This window comes from Halichoerus grypus, chromosome 12, assembly GCF_964656455.1.
Source record: "Halichoerus grypus chromosome 12, mHalGry1.hap1.1, whole genome shotgun sequence".
Classification (NCBI taxonomy): Eukaryota; Metazoa; Chordata; class Mammalia; order Carnivora; family Phocidae; genus Halichoerus; species Halichoerus grypus.
In genome coordinates, this window is record NC_135723.1 from 62,618,541 (window position 1) to 62,637,759 (window position 19,219).

The window sequence follows — 19,219 nt, forward strand, 5'->3', positions numbered from 1 at the left end:
GTCCCCATCCATCAGCCTCAACTCCCTCTACCTACCCACCCTCCCCCCCCACCACACCACCAACATAGCTCTTTCTCCAAACTTACGTGAAGTTAACTTAACATTTTAAAATAAGATTAAAAGGCTATCTTGGAGCCTGTCGAGCCCTGCTTGGAACAGAACTTCTAAAATGACAAATATGTCTGGAACACTGTAGTCTGAGGCTATTTCTGTTGGCTCTAAGTAAGGTCTCTGGAAGTGTTTATACTCGAGATGAAACCGAATTCCATCTAGGCAAGAGAGTACCCATGTGTACAAAGGAAAAGATGATTCCTGGTGGCGAACCCAACAAAACCAGAGTAGTCTGAGGAAAGGTAACTCATGCTCATGGAAACAGTGACATGATACATGCCAAATTCCAAAGCTACCTTCCTGCTAAGGCCTTTGGACACAGAACCATGTTATGTTGTACCCCCTCAAGGATTTAAACGAGGGGGGTGCGGGGGGGAGGAGAGGGGCAGAGGGAGAGGGAGATGCAGGTTCCCCACTGAGCAGGGAGCCCAGGACCCAGAGATCATGACCTCAGCTGAAGGCAGATGCTTAACCGACTGAGTCACCCAGGTGCCCCGCAAAGCTTCATATTTTAATATGGTCCAGATTTTCTTGCCTTTTCCAAGTTAATTACTGTGAACCCAGAAGATTTTATGACAACCCATAAGAAATAAGAAATTAAGTCCCACATGAATTTTATTCCAGATTTATCGAACTGAGACAAGGCACAAGCCACAGATCCTGTCCGTATTTCCTATCTACAAAAAATGAGTGTCACAACTAATTCAATGACAGGGACAACTGGTAGTGGTGGACTTCAGGAAGCAAGCCCAGTGTGCACGGGCATAGGGGCAAACGGGGGTCAGTGGACACGTGAAGGAAAACGACATGGGCAAAACTGCTCGAGGGGACATTATTCTCAAGTTGTGGGTTTTGTATGTGAATGACAGTTTCTTTAGTAATGTTTCCACCCCTGTATTAGTTTTCTATTGCTACCTTAAATTACCACAAACTTAAGGCTCAAAGAACATCTCCCATTTATTGGCACAAGGTTCTGGAGGTCAGAAGGCAGCACAGTGTGGCTGGATTTTTCCGGTGAGGATCTCACACGGCTGAAATCAAGGCGTTGGCCGGGCTGTGTTCTTTTCTGGAAGCTCTGTGGAAAAATCTGTTTCCAGGTACATTCAAGGCATTGGCAAAAATCATTTCCTACTCAGACTTTCCACTTGGCTCCCTCCATCTTCAAGCTAGCAAGAGCCAGTTGAGTCCTCACAGCTCCTCGTCACGCCTCTTGACTTGCAAGGACCCACAAGATTACATTGGGCCCACCTGGGGAATTGAGGCTCGTCTCCCTATTTTATGGTCCTCTGATTAGTGACCTTCATTGTATTAGAGTTTTGCCATCTAATGTAACATTAGTAAGTGTTATGACAGAGGGCAAAAGTCATGGGGGCCAAAATTCTACTGACCACAAACACTAATAAAATTATTTAGCACTCTTTAGCCATTTAGTGTTTCCTGTATAAATATGATGATGGCATATATGATCAAAAGAACAAGATACACAGCCTCTCCCCTTTAAAAAAAAAAAAAATAAGCAAGAGGAAAATTAATGGCACTTGCCTGACAAAGCAATGAAAGGGGCCAAGGGGATGGCTTTGGAGTGTGGAATCCTTTGACCTAAATCAAAATTTGACTGGAGCTCAAAGTCTGATTCATATTTATTCAATCAACAACTTTTTAGTCTAATCCTGTTCAGGGATTTTTCCCTTAAAAGTGGGCAAAATAATTCTGAAAGGATTCAAGCATTTTCTTGGCGTCTAAGTAAAGCAATAATGAGTAATATAAACAGATTACAATGAGTAATACTGTTGATGTTGAAGCCCAGACATCACTTTATCAATGGGATGTTTTGATTCCCCATGTGTCTTACAGTTTATAAAACTGAAATGATTTAAAGCATTTCCCCCTCTTGGTTTGTAATGAAAGGTTAGAGTAACAATATGTTCTCCATTCATCAGAATGCTCCCCACCGTTTCTGTAAGCTTGCAATGAAAGAAGTTTGTTTTGAGCTGCATTTCCAAGAGAGAGTGGGCGGGAAGTAGTTTCTATATTTAAGAATGATTCTGAATATGGCCTGAATTGATAATGAAAATTCAACGGCAAATGAGCTCATTTAAGAACAGCATGCAGTACATCATGATCATTGGTTGCTGTAACATTCACGTTAATGATAACTTGCATTAGCATAAATACTTGGGAGTTTTTCTTGAGGGCTAAAAAAGCTGTGTATGATTTACCTTTATGTCTCCATAGTATACTGTACACAGCAGGTACTGACTAAATATATGTTGAAATAGGTGAGTCCAAAGTACATTTGCCATCTATGTTGATCCTCACCAGGATACTTTCAAGTATCACATGAGGATACTGAAGTGCAAGAATATCAGGGGCTCTTTTTTTTTTTTTTTTTTTTTTTTTACCACAGGCATTGTAGAAATATGGCTAAATATTTAAATGCGTGGCATTAGAAGTCAGTCCTGGGACCGAATCATAGCTCTGCTCCTCTATTTGTTTGCTCGGCTGCTATAACAAAATGCCACCAACTAGGCGGCTTAAACCACAGAATTTTATTTTCTCACAGTGTGGAGGCTAGAAGTCCAAGATCAAAGTATTGGCAGGGTCGGTTTGCAGTGAGTGTCCTCTTCCCAGGTTGCAGATGGTCCTCTTTGTGCCATGTCCTCACGTGGTCTTTCCTCTGTGCATGCGCATGTCTGCAATCTTAATCTCCTCTTTGTAGAAGGACAATAGTCATACTGGATCAGGGCCACGTGACCTAAATTACCTCTTTAAAGACCCTATCTCCAAATACAGTCACATTCTGAGGCACTGGAGATTAGGACTTTCAACAATATAATCTGGGGGTGGGGGAGGGGGAAGACAAAATTCCGCCTATGACAGAGACTTTATAACAGGGCAATCTTAACTCTCTGAATGGGTTTCCTCCTATTTTTCTCCTGAATTTCTGTCATTTTCTTGTTGATTCCTTTATATCATCTGGATCTTAATCCCATATTTTCCTCAAGTACTTACATCATTATGATGATTCTTTTTATCCTACAGGTTTTAATTTTCTTACACTCAGTTTAATCAATATTTTTATATAACTTTTGTGTTTTGAGGCTTATAGAAGAAAGAATTTCCTGTTTCAAGGAAATAAACATATTCTCATATGATCAAATTTTTTGTATTCAAATCTTTAATTCATTGGTCCAATATTAGGTGATCGATTTAAAGTAGAACAAAAACATTCTTTTCTTTCCCTAAATGAACCATAGTTCCCAAAACATTTTTTGACCTGAGTCATTTTCCCTGTTGTTGTCTATAGATGTGTTCTTACCTTCTCACCTGAATTCTTTCTTCATTATACTCTTGTCAGTGGTCCATCCTCACCAAAGCACTGAGACCACTCATGTCAAGGCCACTAATGACTTCCATGTTGCCAAAGGCAGTGGTCACTTGTCTATCCTCATCCTATTTGACATTTTGGCATGTCCCATACAATTCACTATTCTCTTTTGAAGCACTTACTTTCCTTGGCTTCCATGCCCACACTGTTGGTTTTTATTCCAATGTCACTGACCACTCCATTTTAGTTACTACTGTTGGCTCTAATTCTTTACCTTCATTTTAAACTTTAGGCTGTTCCAGGACTCACTTCAGAGCCCTTACTACTTCTCTATTCACACTCGCTCTTCAGATGATCTCAACTAATTCCATGTCTTTCTATAATATTGATATGCCCAAGATTGCCTCATCTACATGTCCACCCCGACCTCTCCCCAGAACTCTCGATTCCATTCATTCTCTTCCCGCTTGACACTTCCACAATGATGTCTAATAAGGACCTGAAACTCAACATGTCTAAATCAAAACTGTGCTCAATAAATATTTGGGCTTAGTTTTTGAAACTTGACTCAACTTCATTCATATATTTGGTGATTTTTGCACAAATACCACCCTGTCTTTATTACTACAGCTTCAGTAGGTATTTTAACACCTAGTAGAATAAGAACTATAACATGGCATACATTGTCTTTTTCAAAACTCTTTTTTCTAAAGTTGTGAAATATCTATTTTCCATATATTTCAGACTCAGCTTATCATGTTTCATTATTCTTTATTGGTATTGCTTTGAATTTATAGATCAGTTTGAAGAAAATTGACATCTATATAACACTGAAGCTTTGCATTAAAAACATAATGTATTTCCTTTCTTATTTAAACATTGTTTTTCTGCTCTTTAATTTAGTTTTACGGTTTCCTTTTTATCAGTTTTGAAGTTCTTCATTAGTAACTTATCAATTTTTTAAAAAAAAACTCTCTGGGATGTATGTTCCTCTATTATACTCGTTAATTTCCAATGTTTAAGACAGCTATTTTTTAAAAGATTTTATTTATTTATTTATTTGAGAGAGAGAGAATTAGTGGGGGGGGGGGGGCAGAGGGAGAAGCAGCTCTCTGCTGAGCAAGGAGCCCAGTGTGGGACTTGATCCCAGGACCCTGGGATCATGACCTGAGCCGAAGGCAGACGCTTAACCGACTGAGCCACCCTGGTGCCCTAGGACAGTTATTTTTTTCTACCTCTGATTGAGGCCTTTTATTTGACCTAATAATTTGTAGTTGGATTTTCTTGATCTTTTAAAAGAGATGGTCAAATTATTTTCACAGGATACTTCTTCAACTTTTTTAGATTCTACATTGCATTGGCTGAGACCTCCAGAAAAATGCTCAGTAGCAACATTAGTGTGGCCATCCCTGTTTTGCTCCATGTTTTCAAGGAACCACCATTAACTAAGTCTGCTCTATGCTTCTGACAGAAATCTTTTATCACATTAAACAGGTCCCCTTGATAGTGTTTCTACAATTTAAAAAATTATAGCTTTTTAAAATAATATTTTTAAGAACCAGCTTTACAATAAAGAAGAACTGAAATTGTTGAGAGGTTCTGAGAAAATCCAGCAAAGTTTTACTAACAATTTCTAACTGTTGCGCTTCCTTCATGGGGCAGACAGAGCACTTCATATTTTTGATAGTTTATTCCTAACCACCACAGTATTTCTATAAGATAGAATATTTTTCACCATTTTAAAAATGAGGAAATCCTGACTCAGAGATTTAAGCAATTTATCATAGGTCACTAAATCTAATAAGTAATTACTCAAGGATTTATATCCCACTATATCTAGCTCCAAAGCCCACACTCCTCCCACTGTATTCCATTTTTAATTCAGTGAGATATTAGACCAAGCCTTTCAACATGCCCTAGAGGAAAAAATAACAAATGTGTTGAGTTTATGGGCTAATTAATAACCATAGCCAAACAATGTCTACCTTGATGTCGACTCTGAAGATTTCAAAGGAAAAAGTCATAGAGACCTAACATAGAGAACTAGCTGTTCGTCACTAATAGCTGTATCTTGTAAAATTAACAGCTTTCATCAAGGCAAAGAGGGCAAAGGCAGAGATAACCAAGTTAAACAGGCCAGTTCATTCAATGGATTACAGAACAGGGATTCAAAAACATCTAAAGAGCTGAAATGTTGGGTCAAAACAAGTAAGAAAAATTTCAAATGATTAGAAGTAAAGATTGCTCCTGAGGTCAAACAAATTGAACACACGTACATACAATGAGAATAATCAATAATCCTCATGAAAAATATCAAATGGTTTAAACCAAAAGCTACCTGTGTGCAGTGTGGTCGCCAGGCATACTTGATATGATTTCAGCATGCATGGATAGCATTGTGATTGACCACAGCAAGAGGTTAATAGTACCACTCTCCACATCTGGAAATACATACTTAGTTCTAGAAATCATATTTAAAATGTGGCCATAGCCTAATAAAGATGCAAGTCACTACCACATATTTATTTCATCAAGTCCAGGATGGAGAAAATATCAGAGGCCATAAGGAACCCCAAGACCTTCAGTGATTGGTTAGACAACTCTTGGGGAGCAGGAAATCCACGCACCAACGCACTTCTTGTGGGCTCAACCTCATCAGAATAGGAACAGCCTCCAGTAAAAAGAACCATCATCACATCTTTTGTGTAATCTAAGAGTTCCTATCAGTACTTACCGCTACCCCTGTCTTATAAAGGAGGTAATGCACAGTCTGCGTAACATCGGCGGCATGCATTAAATTGTGGTACGGATTTTTATGCTTGCTGTATCCTACTTCCAGGGCCTCCACAAATGAGACAAGGGCAGAAATGGGGATCTGAAAGAGAGCAGTAAGGTTAAGTAGCCAGTGATTTGGTAGCTTTCAGTGAGGAAGCACAAGTCTAAGGCACTCGAGCTGCCTCTTTCTGGGAGCATAACATGGCACATGAAGAAATCGGAACTTTTAAAAATTAGTTAAAACTACTGAAGGAATTATCAGATGATTTGAAAATCTCACAGGAAGTCCCTGGTTTAAGAACAGTCTGCCCTGCAAATTGTTTTTGTTGTTGTTGTTGTTGTTCTCAGTCCAGAACCCCAGAATTGTCTCAAAGATATTTAGGGCAGAAGGGTATGTGTTCACCTATTTCTCAAGCAAAGGTTCAAGTCTTTTATTTCTTGAGAAATAAATGGATACATACTGTGTAGCACATTTCATTTATTTTGTGGGAAAACATAAAGTACATAAGGATCTTAAGTTGTAAAATGATTGCAAAACAAACACAAGCTGCCACCTCCTGAAAACTGTGCCCTTAGGAGGAATGATTGTATGTGCTGGACACACGGAGAAAACACAAAACAAAACATGTGATAGCCTGTTATATATAAGAACAGAAACACACTGTGTTCTTATGTCTATTACTTGGCAATTTATTATCGTTGCATTGGAATTTGGAATTGTAGCCTAATTCCTGTTCTGTCTCAAATATGTATAATATACATACCTTCATTTTCTATGTGGCAGAAAATAAAGAACAACTGCAAAATGTCTGTACAAAAGAAGGAGACCCTGAAAACATTCATTGTATTTCTTTTCTGGGTTAATTCCTTGGTTTAGGGTTAATTACCAAATACAACCCTGGGGTAAAAAGAGAGAGCGTGGGTTCCAGGAGACCAATAATCACGTCAGGAAGAAAAAAAAATAAGGAAAACGCTTTACTGTAATGCTTCGTGAGAGCCTATAACATGTTCTTCCTTGAGTAGATCCTTCTATATTTACCACTTGTGGATTCTTAAAAATTTAAATATTGCCTCATATGCCAGAGATTAATTCACTATCAGTTTTTAAAATGAATATCCAATAACCCCAGGTTCTTTGGGCTGTTCATGAGAGATCCATGAGACACGAAAATGCTAGGTAAAGGTGTGCATATGTGCACGAGAGTTTTGTTCTGTGGAAAGGGTCCTGAGCATCCACCAGATTTTCAGGCCGATTTCTGACACAAAGAAATTAAGAACCACTGCCATAAAGTATTTATGTCTATGTAGGAAATATGCCCCCAAGTACACAGTCCGTAGGAAAGTGATAAAGAACCGTGCTGTCTAGAGAAATCAATACCTTATATTCAAAAAACCCTGCATTTTCCAGGGGCTCATCCCCATGATGAGAGAACTCTGAGGAGCATGATACGATAGATGTCACCAGATGAATGCACAGATTCCCTGGAGAATCTGGCTGGACCTCTAGAGTCCATGGTATTACAAAGCAGAGGGGATTGAACACTGAAAACAATTCATGCTCTTTACTTAAAGTTGAAGAATTAATTTGAAGCATGAATGGCTGGGAAATACTGATGATCTGTCACGGATGATAAGTGAGAGCATTTGTCTGAATTTGAGCCAAGTGGTGGGAAAAAAAGTCTGCAGAGACAGCAGATGCACACTCTGTCTCCATTACTGTCTCCATGCCAGCAATGATCGACAGTACACCAAATCAGGCTGAAATGAGATCTGCGGGGAGAGCCATTCAGGAGTTCCGCTAGTCCACACTTCGGGCTGTACTTCTAGGAAGACTGGGATCCAACTGGGTGGTTCCAACCTCTCTCGCCTGCTATGAGCCCCACCCGGCAAGGGCTTAAGGAAAAGTTCCCACCACCACGGAGTTCAGGGCAGCGGCTGTCTGGATGAATCTTCCCCAGTCACCTATAACAGTTTTCAGTCTATATTAAAAGGATGTCTTAGCCCAAAAGTCATGGAAGGATGGTCTTGGTCTTACCCCAAAAGTAATGGAAGGATGGACAAATGTGGGGCATCTGGACACCTGCCTTCAGCTCAGACCATGATCCTGGAGTCCCTGGATCGAGCCCCGTATTGGGCTCCCTGCTCAGTGGGGAGTCTGCTTCTGCCTCCCCCACCCCCACCAACTCCTGCTCTCTCGCTCACTCTCTCTCTCTCTAAAATAAATAAATAAAATCTTTAAAAAAGAGAAAATGGAAAAATGCATGCATTTTTTAAAAGTAGGCACTGACCTTGAAACGGCTGATCAGATCGTAACGTGTGAGTAATTCATAGAAAATGAATTTCAGTGCATGATCCCCGCTGGCCTCATTGAGAGAAAAGACATCAAAGGACCACTTGTCCACATCCTGCACGGCAGGGCAGGGAGAAAGACTGCATTAGTCCACAGCCACTCGTACAGCTACCCGTCTCCCCACTTGGGGAGTCGCCCTGCAACCTTCACCCAGGATTTCATAGACCAAGACTCTAACACCATTTCTGCCCTCAAACTTTTCCCAACTTGGCAGACCTGCATAGCATTTACTGATAAAATAATTAAATAGTCTTACTACTTATAACAACAGCTATAATTTATTGAGTGCCTACCAAATGCGAGGCATTGTGATCCGTGATAAATACATAATGTATCCTGAAAACAACTCTAAGTGGCAGGTATTATTAGTCACATCTTTCTGATAAGAAAACTGAGAAGTTAATTTCCCTAAGACCCATCACAAGTGAAGTGCTAGGGACACAAGTGGGACCAGGATACAAACATGGTCAATAGATGCCTAAGCTCAGGCCCTTTCCATTAAGCCTGTCACTACCATTGCTGAATTTCAAATGTTTATTTCACTTCATGACAACCTAAGGTGCTTCCCTACTCCAAACTTCTCCCCAGTCCCTTACTATTACCTACTGACTTCCTCTTAGTCCACAGTTGAGAATGTTAACCCACCTGAAAGTATTCAGAAACATGTGTGATATAGAATACAAATCATGTGTCCCTTCAGTTCAAACTGCTGAGCTAAAATCACAGAGAAGGACTTCATTTCATGAAACAGAAAAATGCTACCACTTCCGGAGGCACTGATCTGAGAACCTAGTCCTCAAATCTGTAAGTCACTTTACTAAAAAAAGTAAAACTAAGAGCTAAGCACTCCTCACACATCAGTCTTGAAGTTCAAAGCCTTATTTGTCTATAAATAGCTACCCCAAAATATATGTAAACATTCTCTGATGTGTCTTTGACTTACAACCAGATACTTGTGGATGTAGTAAACAAAGGTGTGGTTAAGCAATAGCCAAAGCAACAGTCATTTGGTTTCTTGTGTCAAGAGCTTCACTTTCAGGGGTGCCTGGGTGGCTCAGTTGGTTAAGCGTCTGCCTTCGGCTCAGGTCATGATCCCAGGGTCCTGGGATCAAGTCCCACATTGGGCTCCTTGCTCAGCGGAGAGCCTGCTTCTCCCTCTGCCTGCCGCTCCCCCTGCTCTCTCTGTCTCTGACAAATAAATAAATAAAATCTTAAAAAAAAAAAAAAGTTTCACTTTCAGTAGTTATAGAAAGTGTGCTGTCATAAGTAGACACATGTGAGACCACATAAGGACACAAGTGAGACCACACTGAGTCCAGGAAAAGTCAGAGGGTTCCCTGGAAGAGACTCTTCTGTAACTGCTGGCCTGAGTGGCTCTCACCTCAGCCCTCAATGCATTCTAACATCATCCACCTATCCCAACCCTGTCCCTCCTCAAACATCCCAAAGACCGAAGACCATCCCAAGGCCATTAAGGGTCTTCCTCATGGACACCAGGGCACAGGAAAACTGAATTGTACATACAGGGAAAACCAAACTTTTCCAAAAAGTTGACACTTCATGGTAACCTCACCTCAGCCTTCTAGCATTTCTCCTCCATTATAACAACTAAAGAAATTGCTACAAGCTGAGCACATTTTCTGTGCCAGGCACAGTGAGAAGTATTTATAGACATTTGCTAATCCTCACAACCCTAGAAATAGGTGTTACTTTTCCCACTTTTACAGATGGCTACCTCAGAGAGATGAAAGGAAGCATCTAATGTCATTTGGTAGCAGAACCAGGTAATAACCCCACTGGCATCATTGTCAACAGATGAGATTGTAAACTCAATGAATATATGCTGTGACCCAGGCCTCATGTCCTAAATACCCCAATAGGGCCTAAGCCATAGATAGTGGGGCCATTTAAGATTAACCCAAGACCTAAAGCTTCACCTTAACTTCTAAAATTGACGTTGTCATGACATCCATTAGTCCTAAGGAAAAGTCCAGTGACAACTCAATAGGTGAGAAAACATTTTGTCACGTCTGCAATTTTTACTCTTATTCTCCAGAATGAATAAAAAAGAGAAAGGCTATCACTGAAAATACAGAAATGATCACAGTAAGAAGTCATGATTTATTCAGAATATTAGAACTTAGAGAAATAGGAGGATGAGTGTGAATAGTCGGCGGCATGTTCTCTCCTGTTACTCATTTTTAAAAGGGACTTAGCTGTGATTCTCAAATTTTCATGTTCTTCAGAACCACCTGGGGTGCTCAGGAAAAAAATGCTGATTCTCAGCTGAGGGACTTGCAGAATCCTGGCCTGGGACCTAGAATCTGCATTTTTTAACAAGCACCTAGTTTAACTGTCTTTAACCGTCTTAAGCCTCTCTTACCAAACATGGCCCAAGGCCCATTCTCGAGGAAAAACTTCAGGAACTTCTTATGAGTCTAAAGTAATGGAAGCCTGAACCTCCTCTCTTCCTCCCACTTTAAACCTAGAGTCTACCCAGGGTGTCCCTTCCTAAGTTACACAACAGACGCCTTCTAAACAATAATACACTTCTATAATTCCAATAACCCCACCTCAAAAGCCTAGAGATAAAACTCCCCAAATCAGAAGCTAGCATATATTGGATGGAAAAAATTAAAAAAACAGAAGAGCAACATATGTCAAATTTAGAGATTGGTGGCAGTTAATTATTCTCTTACTTAAATGTGATTTCATGCCATGTTCTTACATTAATCACAAAGGTTAACATGACCATGGCATGATGGTTATTTTATTGAATTGTATTCTCTCAGTTTGGGGGAAATTTCCTATAATAGAAGAAAGTAATGGCCATTCCATATGAACTGCTGGCAGTGTAGTAGAAATAACCGTTTTTTAACAGGTACTACCTAAAAAAAGAAAATATCTGTGTGATCCCGCCAACTCATCTTCAATCCACTGCAGATTAAACCAGAGTCTAGGGAGGGGGGGAAATACTACATTGTAAAAAGATCTTAAACTCCCCTAGTAAATAGGGGACAGGATCAAGAGAAAGTGCAGCTCTAGCCTTACGCATATTATCCTCAATAATTGTGCAGAAGGGTAGCAGTTTGGAGAGTTAGCACTCATTCCTGGTCTGAATCATCTAGGTTCCTTTCCCCTCAGAAAGACATGTGTGCTTCTGAGAATGACTTTTCCCTAAGCATGAAATAACAATTCATGCATATCCCAGGTTGCTCCACATTTTCTTCAATTATTTTGCATAGAAAAGATTCTCCAGTCTAGAGGAAATATTTTTATAAATTTCTTAATACTGGTATAAACATCTGTATTTATGTTCGTGATAAGAGAAGAAATTAAATATAAAGGATTCTTTTAATGTCCCTAAGACTTTCATTGAATGTTTTGGGTTTGGTTATGAATATCAATGCAGCTTCCTAGTGGGTGTTATGAAACATCAGATCTCATGCAGTGATTTCACTGATTACATGGGAAATGTGGCTGTAAATTACACTGGGTGCACTGGGCACTGGTGGGGAGACCAAAGAGGAGTGAGAGGAAACATGTGTCTTCTTGCTGCATCCTTCTTGAGCATCTTTCCTGTTCTTAGGATGAGTTAAGAGACAGAAAATGGACAGGGGCCTGGGTGGCTCAGTCGGTTAAGCGTCTGTCTTTGGCTCAGGTCATGATCCTGGAGTCCCAGGATCGAGTCCCGCATCGGGCTCCCCGCTCAGCGGGGAGTCTGCTTCTCCCTCTGCCCTTCTCCCTGCTCTCTCTCTCTGTCTCAAATAAATAAATAAAATCTTAAAAAAAAAATAAAGGTAGTTAAAAAAAAAGAGAGAAAGAAAATGGACAACTGAGAATCTGAATATAAGGTCTCACAAATTCAACTAGTGAATGTCTTTGAGGCAAGAGAAAGAGACTGAAATACAAAATCAAAATGGCCCTAAAAGTCTTTCTTGACATTAAGTTGATCATGAAGCTCTCCCATCCCTGATTCTATGAGTAGGTAATTTAAGTTAACTTCTGAAAATATCATCAGGTAATACATGTTTCAGTTTTTAGAGATAGACAACCGATAGCCGTAACAATAGTCAGAATGGGGAACCTGGGTTGCACAGTTGGTTAAGTGTCCTACTCTTGGTTTTGGCTGAAGTCATGATCCCAGGGTCGTGGGATCGAGCCCCACGTCAGGCTCCACACTCAGCAGGGAGTCTGAGGTTCTCTCTCCCTCTCCCTCTGTCCCTCCCACTTATGCTCTCTTTCTCTAAAATAAATAAATAAATAAATAAATCTTAACACACACACACACACACACACACACACACACACACACACACACATACTAGTCAGTATGCTAGGATGTCCCTGAGCAAATGGATGACTCGATTCTGTGTATAGACATCATGCCATGTCAACCAGCCAAGTGATCCTCGCCCTTAGCACAGCCCCACCCTCAAATCCAGAAGCCAAATCAGCTTTAGCACAGCCAGGATGACTTTAAACCAGTGGATCTGAACTGACACATACATAAGAATCCACTTTGAGGCTCTTAGAGAATATTCTATACAATTCTAAGAGCTTGCGTGAGTGGGAGTAGTTCTGCAAGATTGAGCTCATTGTAACTCAAACACCTGTGTAACTTCCCACTGAACTTCCGGGCTCTGTGAGAGTCTTGGGTAAATAGTAGGATATACAGGTTCTGGGGACACACATTCAGGCAGTAAAATGTTACTGAGAGCTTACTATGTGATTGGAACTCTGGTATCACACCTTAGTTCTTCTGCCTCTGATTAACTAACTGTATCTTTTTAAAAATCTCACTAAGTCTCAGTTTCCTCATCTACAAAATGGACTTAGAGTAGATAATCAGATAATGATACAACTACAATCACCAAAGATCCCCCTGATGGTGATGTAGAAAGAAATGAGACTTGCACAGTTTGATTTAAAAAAAAAATAAATAACAAGTCAAAGGCAAAAAGATCATGATACTGCAAGAACAGATAAGTAAAAAATAATGAAAGAAATAAGTCAGGGATGACTGGGAAACCTGTAAGTGAACCATAAATGAAAGCCTCTTATTTTCTAACAACAAATGTAACTACTTTTTATAAGATACCATGTACACTGTCAGACCTTTTCTCTGGTATTACCTTTAATGCTTCAATAACAGCTGGTGGGTAGCTCAGTCCAACCATGTTGGATGTTCGTCTATACATTCTGGCAAAGTCAGAGGGGAAACATGCAATATTATATCTTATGAAAAAGAATTAACAGGCCACAGACTTACACTAAGTACTGACAAATATGAGAAGTCATGTCATTGGGTGAACCAAAAAACATAACAGTTTTTTTATAACATTTTTCATAGTCACTCAAGTGACCTAAGAAAGGGTTACAATCAAGAGAAATTAAAGCAATCCCAAATACATGAATCATTGGAAACAAAAAAAAAAATCAATCGACGGGGGGCGCCTGGGCGGCTCAGTTGGTTAAACGACTGCCTTCCGCTCAGGTCATGATCCTGGAGTCCCTGGATCGAGTCCCGCATCGGGCTCCCTGCTCGGCAGGGAGTCTGCTTCTCCCTCTGACCCTCCCCCCTCTCATGTGCTTTCTCTCTCATTCTCTCTCTGTCAAATAAATAAATAAAATCTTAAAAAAAAAAAAAAAAAGAACTCACTAAAAAAAAAAAAAATTAATCGACGGGCCCCAAGTTGTAAATTCAATTATTAAAATGGGTCACTTCTTCTACTAGAAGTGAATTATAGTACAGCATGGATAGTATGCAAAGTAGTACTTCAACCTGAATGAGGAACTCCTATGGGCAACCCATTTGGAAGAGCTTGTTCTTTAGAACTGTCAAAAACAAGAAGGGAAATGTCCCAGGTGAACTTCGAACTGAATGTGGCATTTCTAAAACCTGTAGATGTACAATAAGGATTATAGGAAGAATAAATTGATTTGTGTAATAAGGATTATAGGAAGAATAAATCAATTTCTGGAATCTATTTCTGGGGAAGGGGCAATTTAATTAAAGAGCAAAATGGCTAACAAAATTGGAAAGCGTCATGGGGAACTCAAAGCCTTTAAATGAACTGTCCCCCCTCCCGGGTCAACAACCTCAAGGCATCCCTGCCCTGTTCCACATATGTCAAAGGATGATGGATTAGATGATGTCCTTTTTTAAAAAATGGGAGACTGAACTTAAACCAAATCTTATCTAGTTAACAAAAAGAATTCTGAGCAAAGGCAAAGTCTTGTCCTAATGATGCTACAAAGATTAAATAAATATGTTTTGGCAATCTCTCCTTCAAGACTATCTATTTCCACCAGAAATTTTCAGTGTTTATACAGATACAAAAATTACATCAAAGCAAAGCTTCCAGTTATTGGAAACTGGTGTCCCTTTTGCTGCTTTGGTCGCTGACTGACAGCCCTCTTTACCTCTCCACAAATATCCCAGCCTGCACTGCGTGGACGATGCTCTTGAACCGTGGCTTCTCCTCGCTCCTCCTGAGCATCATCCCCATCTGCCTCGTGAAGGTGGAGGCCAGCCAGTCTCGGACCTCAGAAGGCACTGCATCTGACTGAATGTCACTGAGCTCATCCTCCGTATCCAGGAGTCGCCTGAATGCAAGAAACACAACCAGGACACTGAGATTGCATCTGAAGTTAGAGCTCTCTGTTCACAATGGCTGCTCCCTCTTTCCACCCCACCTGCCTCCACAGGTACAAAGAAACCAAATAAAAACGGCCACAAAAAATACAGCACCTTTTTGGTAAGGCTTGTAAAAGCTCACCATTATGTTTCAGGATGGTTCTCTCTACCAGACTGCACAAAGAAACAAAGAAATCAGAGAAAGTCAAAAATGCTCCATCTCAGGCTCTAAGGAGCACCCAGTATCTTTATTCCTAGGTTTGTGGAATTTGAATGGGATCTAAATCTTCCATTTAAAAATGCATTCACAGGGAGGTTTTCATAGATGGACCATGTGGCATTATTTTGTGTTTAAAAAAAAAGAACATTTAAAGACTTTGCTATAGACAACAATACTGCATCACAAACTTCAAAGTTGCTAAGAGACCAGATCTTAATTGTTCCCAGCACAAAAAAATCATGAAGATTCTGTGGCATTATAGAGGTGTTAGCTAATGCTCTGGTGGTCATCATATTACAATATATAAGTGCATTAAATCACCACATTGTACAACTTAAAGTACACAAAGTTATACATCAGTTATAAATAAATAAAATAAATCTTTAATAAAAATAAATTTAAGATAAAATAAAATAAAAATAATTTTTTTAAAAAATTAAAAATTTAAAAAAGAAAAAGAAAGACTTTGTAAAACATTACCCAAATCACATCAACCCAGTCCTCTGAAGTAATAAACCAAAATGATATCAACTGATATTCCTTCTAGTTTGATAGAACATTACAGAAGTGTAAATTCTAAATTCAAGCAAAATTTCCAAAATAATGCAGTTCTTTATTTGAGCTCAGTGATTTAAGTCATCTGTAAGATGTGCTTGGCTGATTTTTCAAACTTGTTCATAGGTCAGACCACCAGAAGAGAACATAAATAATAATAAGTTAAAATAAAATTGCATTTTATACTTATATTAAGCCCTACTAAAAATAAGTAATGTAAACAGGTATCAATAAAAAGTTTTAAAAAAAGATTGTTGTTTTTTTTTTTCCTTTAGACACATCAGTTGGGGGGCGGGGGAGAAAATGTAACATTTGGAAAAAACTATGATATCAAATTTCCTTAAATTAGGAACCAAGCAAGTCACCAAAAACTAAACCACATGCATACTAATTCTTAGATTACTGGGAAATCCTTTCAGATTGGAATCTGGCATAGAGAAGTTAAGACTGATAGAGGAGCCTGAATTAGGAAAGAGAAAAAAAGCCTTTTAAATTCACCAGGTTAACATTTTTCGAAAGAAAAGTTCTTTTGCTACTTTCAAATGCATTTGGTGACAGGAAGTGCTTTAATACATTTGGATAATTCAGGTGGAAAGAGTCTATTAAGAAAATTGGTAACACTCAAGATTGCAGGAGGAATTCTGGGTCCTTAAGAGGATAAATGCTTTATCGTCACTTCAGGAACCTCCACTTAAAAGACAATGTGAATTAACACATGAACATAACTTTTAGGCTGAGGCTAACAGTGTGCAATTAGTACAGTGGAACTCTACACTTGATAAGAAATCTTACCATATTTTTAAAAATCACTTCTTCTCCTCTTACATTATCTCACTCCATTATCATAATGGCCATGTGAGAAAAGTTCAGTTAGCTCCTTTCTCAGATGAGGAGGCACCAAGGCTAGGAGAGGTCCAAATTTCGTTTTGTGGAAACGAAAGCTCCGTCACCCATCATTTGAGCACTACCCCACTACAGGCCAAGGGGGACATTTCAGAAAAGCCACATAACAGAGAACTGACCCTCAGTGTACTCACGTCTTGTCATGTTTAGCTTACCTGGTTTCATCAATGTACACAGATTCGAGCACTGTGGCCGCATGTTCCAAATTCTTCTTAAGATCTACCACCGAAGCCTCACCTCTCTCTAATTGTTTGACCAAAGACCGTAACCTAGGGGGAAAAAAGACATGATTAAATTAGAATAGAAGGAACAAAGAATAATCCCACAATTACAGCGACACATTTTACAGCCATAGAATGTTTTTATTTATTCCAGTTTACCTGGAAGGAAAATACAAATCTAATGAGGGAGCTGAGAAATACTGGTATTTCTCAAGTTATAAAATAAATACATACATTTTTGCCATTGTGAAGCAAGAACAAAAATGTTCTCATCCACCAGGCACAGACCACCCCCGAAACTTTCTAGCTGTCTTTTATCTTTCTAGGAATTCCCTAAATTAGCAATGATTTTGCTGCTTCTCTAATTTGAATTTTTTTGTTCTCATTGGATGTAGTAAAGCATGAGCAGCACCAACATCACAAAATACCACTTGAGATTCTGCCATATTAAAGATTATACTGTGTTCATTCAGCAGTGACCGGCCTCATGAGCCTGCGTGAGCAACCTCATGGTCAATGGGTATTCTAAGACAGGTGAGGAGATTCAGAGCACCAAAATACCCATAGAGGGCTACATAAGGAATACCTGAAGATAAACTATTTTACAGGACAGGAGGAATTCCTCTAGGGGCAAATAAATACCCCAGCTTTAAAGAAAAAAAAAAAAGAGAGAGAGAGAGAGAGAAAGGCTGGATAGTAAACCAAAGTATTAAAGACAAGATCATCCCCCGCTGCTAGTCAAGTGTTCCAGACAGTGTAAGAGAAATGATAATATAGGCTATCTTATTTATATCAACATTACCCCACAGAGAAGGGGTTAGTATATATGAGAGCAATAAAATGACAAGAGATGATCAAAGTCCAGTAACTGAGAACACTGTAAATACCAAAGATGTGGAGGCTGGACAACTCCTCAGGCCATTTGACAGCCAGCAAAGGAAAGAACAGAAGCTTTGAGGACAACCTTGGGTTTGAGCCCCACATCACAACATATTAGCTATGTAATACCAGGCAAGATATTTAACTTCTCTGAGTGTCAGCTAAAAGATGGAGATCCAAGCATCAAATGTTCTAAGTTGATATAAAGATTAAATCATAATATATTCACATCAACCATGTGGGTTTTTTCTAGCCTTATTTAATATAATTAACATATCACATTGTGTAAGGTGTACAACACGGTGATTTGATACACATATATATTTCAAAATGATTACCACAATAAGGTTAGTTAACACATCCAACACCTCATACAATTATAACTTTTTTCATGGTGAGAACATTTAAGATTTAACTCTCAGCAACTTTCAAGTATACAATACTTGAAACTAGTAAGTTGCTAACTATAATCACCATGCTATAATCACCAAAACAAATCAGATCCCCAGAACTTTTACATCTTAAAACTAAAAGTCTATACTCTTTGACCAACATCTCCCCTTTCCTGGTTGTTTTTATAAAGGCAATTATTACCATTATTGCCATTGTTGTTATTCAGTGACCTTGATCATCACAGGCAACCAGATGGGAAACATCCTAGCAATATACTTAAGATTAGTGTCAAGTCTCCATCTCCCAAGGCTGTTTCCACTTTCCTGACTTCAAAATATCCTCAAGATTTGCCATCATAAGAGAGAGTAGTTCACTTCTTGGCAAGGTGTAAACTACTCCCCTCCAGATCTCCATGAAAATGATCAGCAATAAAGATTGAGGAAAAACTCTGGATCAACCTTCAACAGTAGGATCAGCCATACAAAAGAAATTCCAAGGAATTTCAACGATGTAAAATACCGTAGAAATTAGACTGAGGGTGGTCACTACCTGATTTGTGAATCTCCAGCATGTAACAGGGAAACCAGCAGAGCCCTCTGTGGGCCTGGAGGTGAGGATCAGCCCTGTGGCTCCCATTAGGAAGTGTTCTGGGTTTCAGGGGCAGCAGGACAGGGAGTTGGCATGGAAGGGCTTACCAGTCACTCACACAGAGTGGACAGCCAGTCTGCCAAAGAATGGGGAGATTGTAGCTGTGAGCCCTGAGAGCTATTCCAAATAAGGACTGGAAGCTCTTTAGCAAAACACATTCCTGGCTAGGCTTGCCTCTAATTTTGACTCTCACCTC

At 39.4% G+C, this 19,219-nt stretch overlaps 1 protein-coding gene across 5 annotated transcripts in view; it reads right to left on the reverse strand.

Annotated features, from left to right (window-relative positions):
• Window positions 1–19,219, reverse strand: part of PDE1C (phosphodiesterase 1C) — a 506,198-nt gene that overhangs the window by 82,376 nt on the left and 404,603 nt on the right. For all 5 annotated transcript variants that reach the window (XM_036098663.2, XM_036098667.2, XM_078059427.1 and 2 more), the window contains exons 4-8: window positions 17,038–17,151; window positions 14,991–15,173; window positions 13,700–13,766; window positions 8,503–8,619; window positions 6,174–6,314 (exon numbers count right to left, since the gene is read on the reverse strand). In XM_036098663.2, the coding sequence (XP_035954556.2) occupies window positions 6,174–6,314; window positions 8,503–8,619; window positions 13,700–13,766; window positions 14,991–15,173; window positions 17,038–17,151 (622 nt within the window). The remainder of the gene's footprint in view (window positions 1–6,173; window positions 6,315–8,502; window positions 8,620–13,699; window positions 13,767–14,990; window positions 15,174–17,037; window positions 17,152–19,219) is intronic.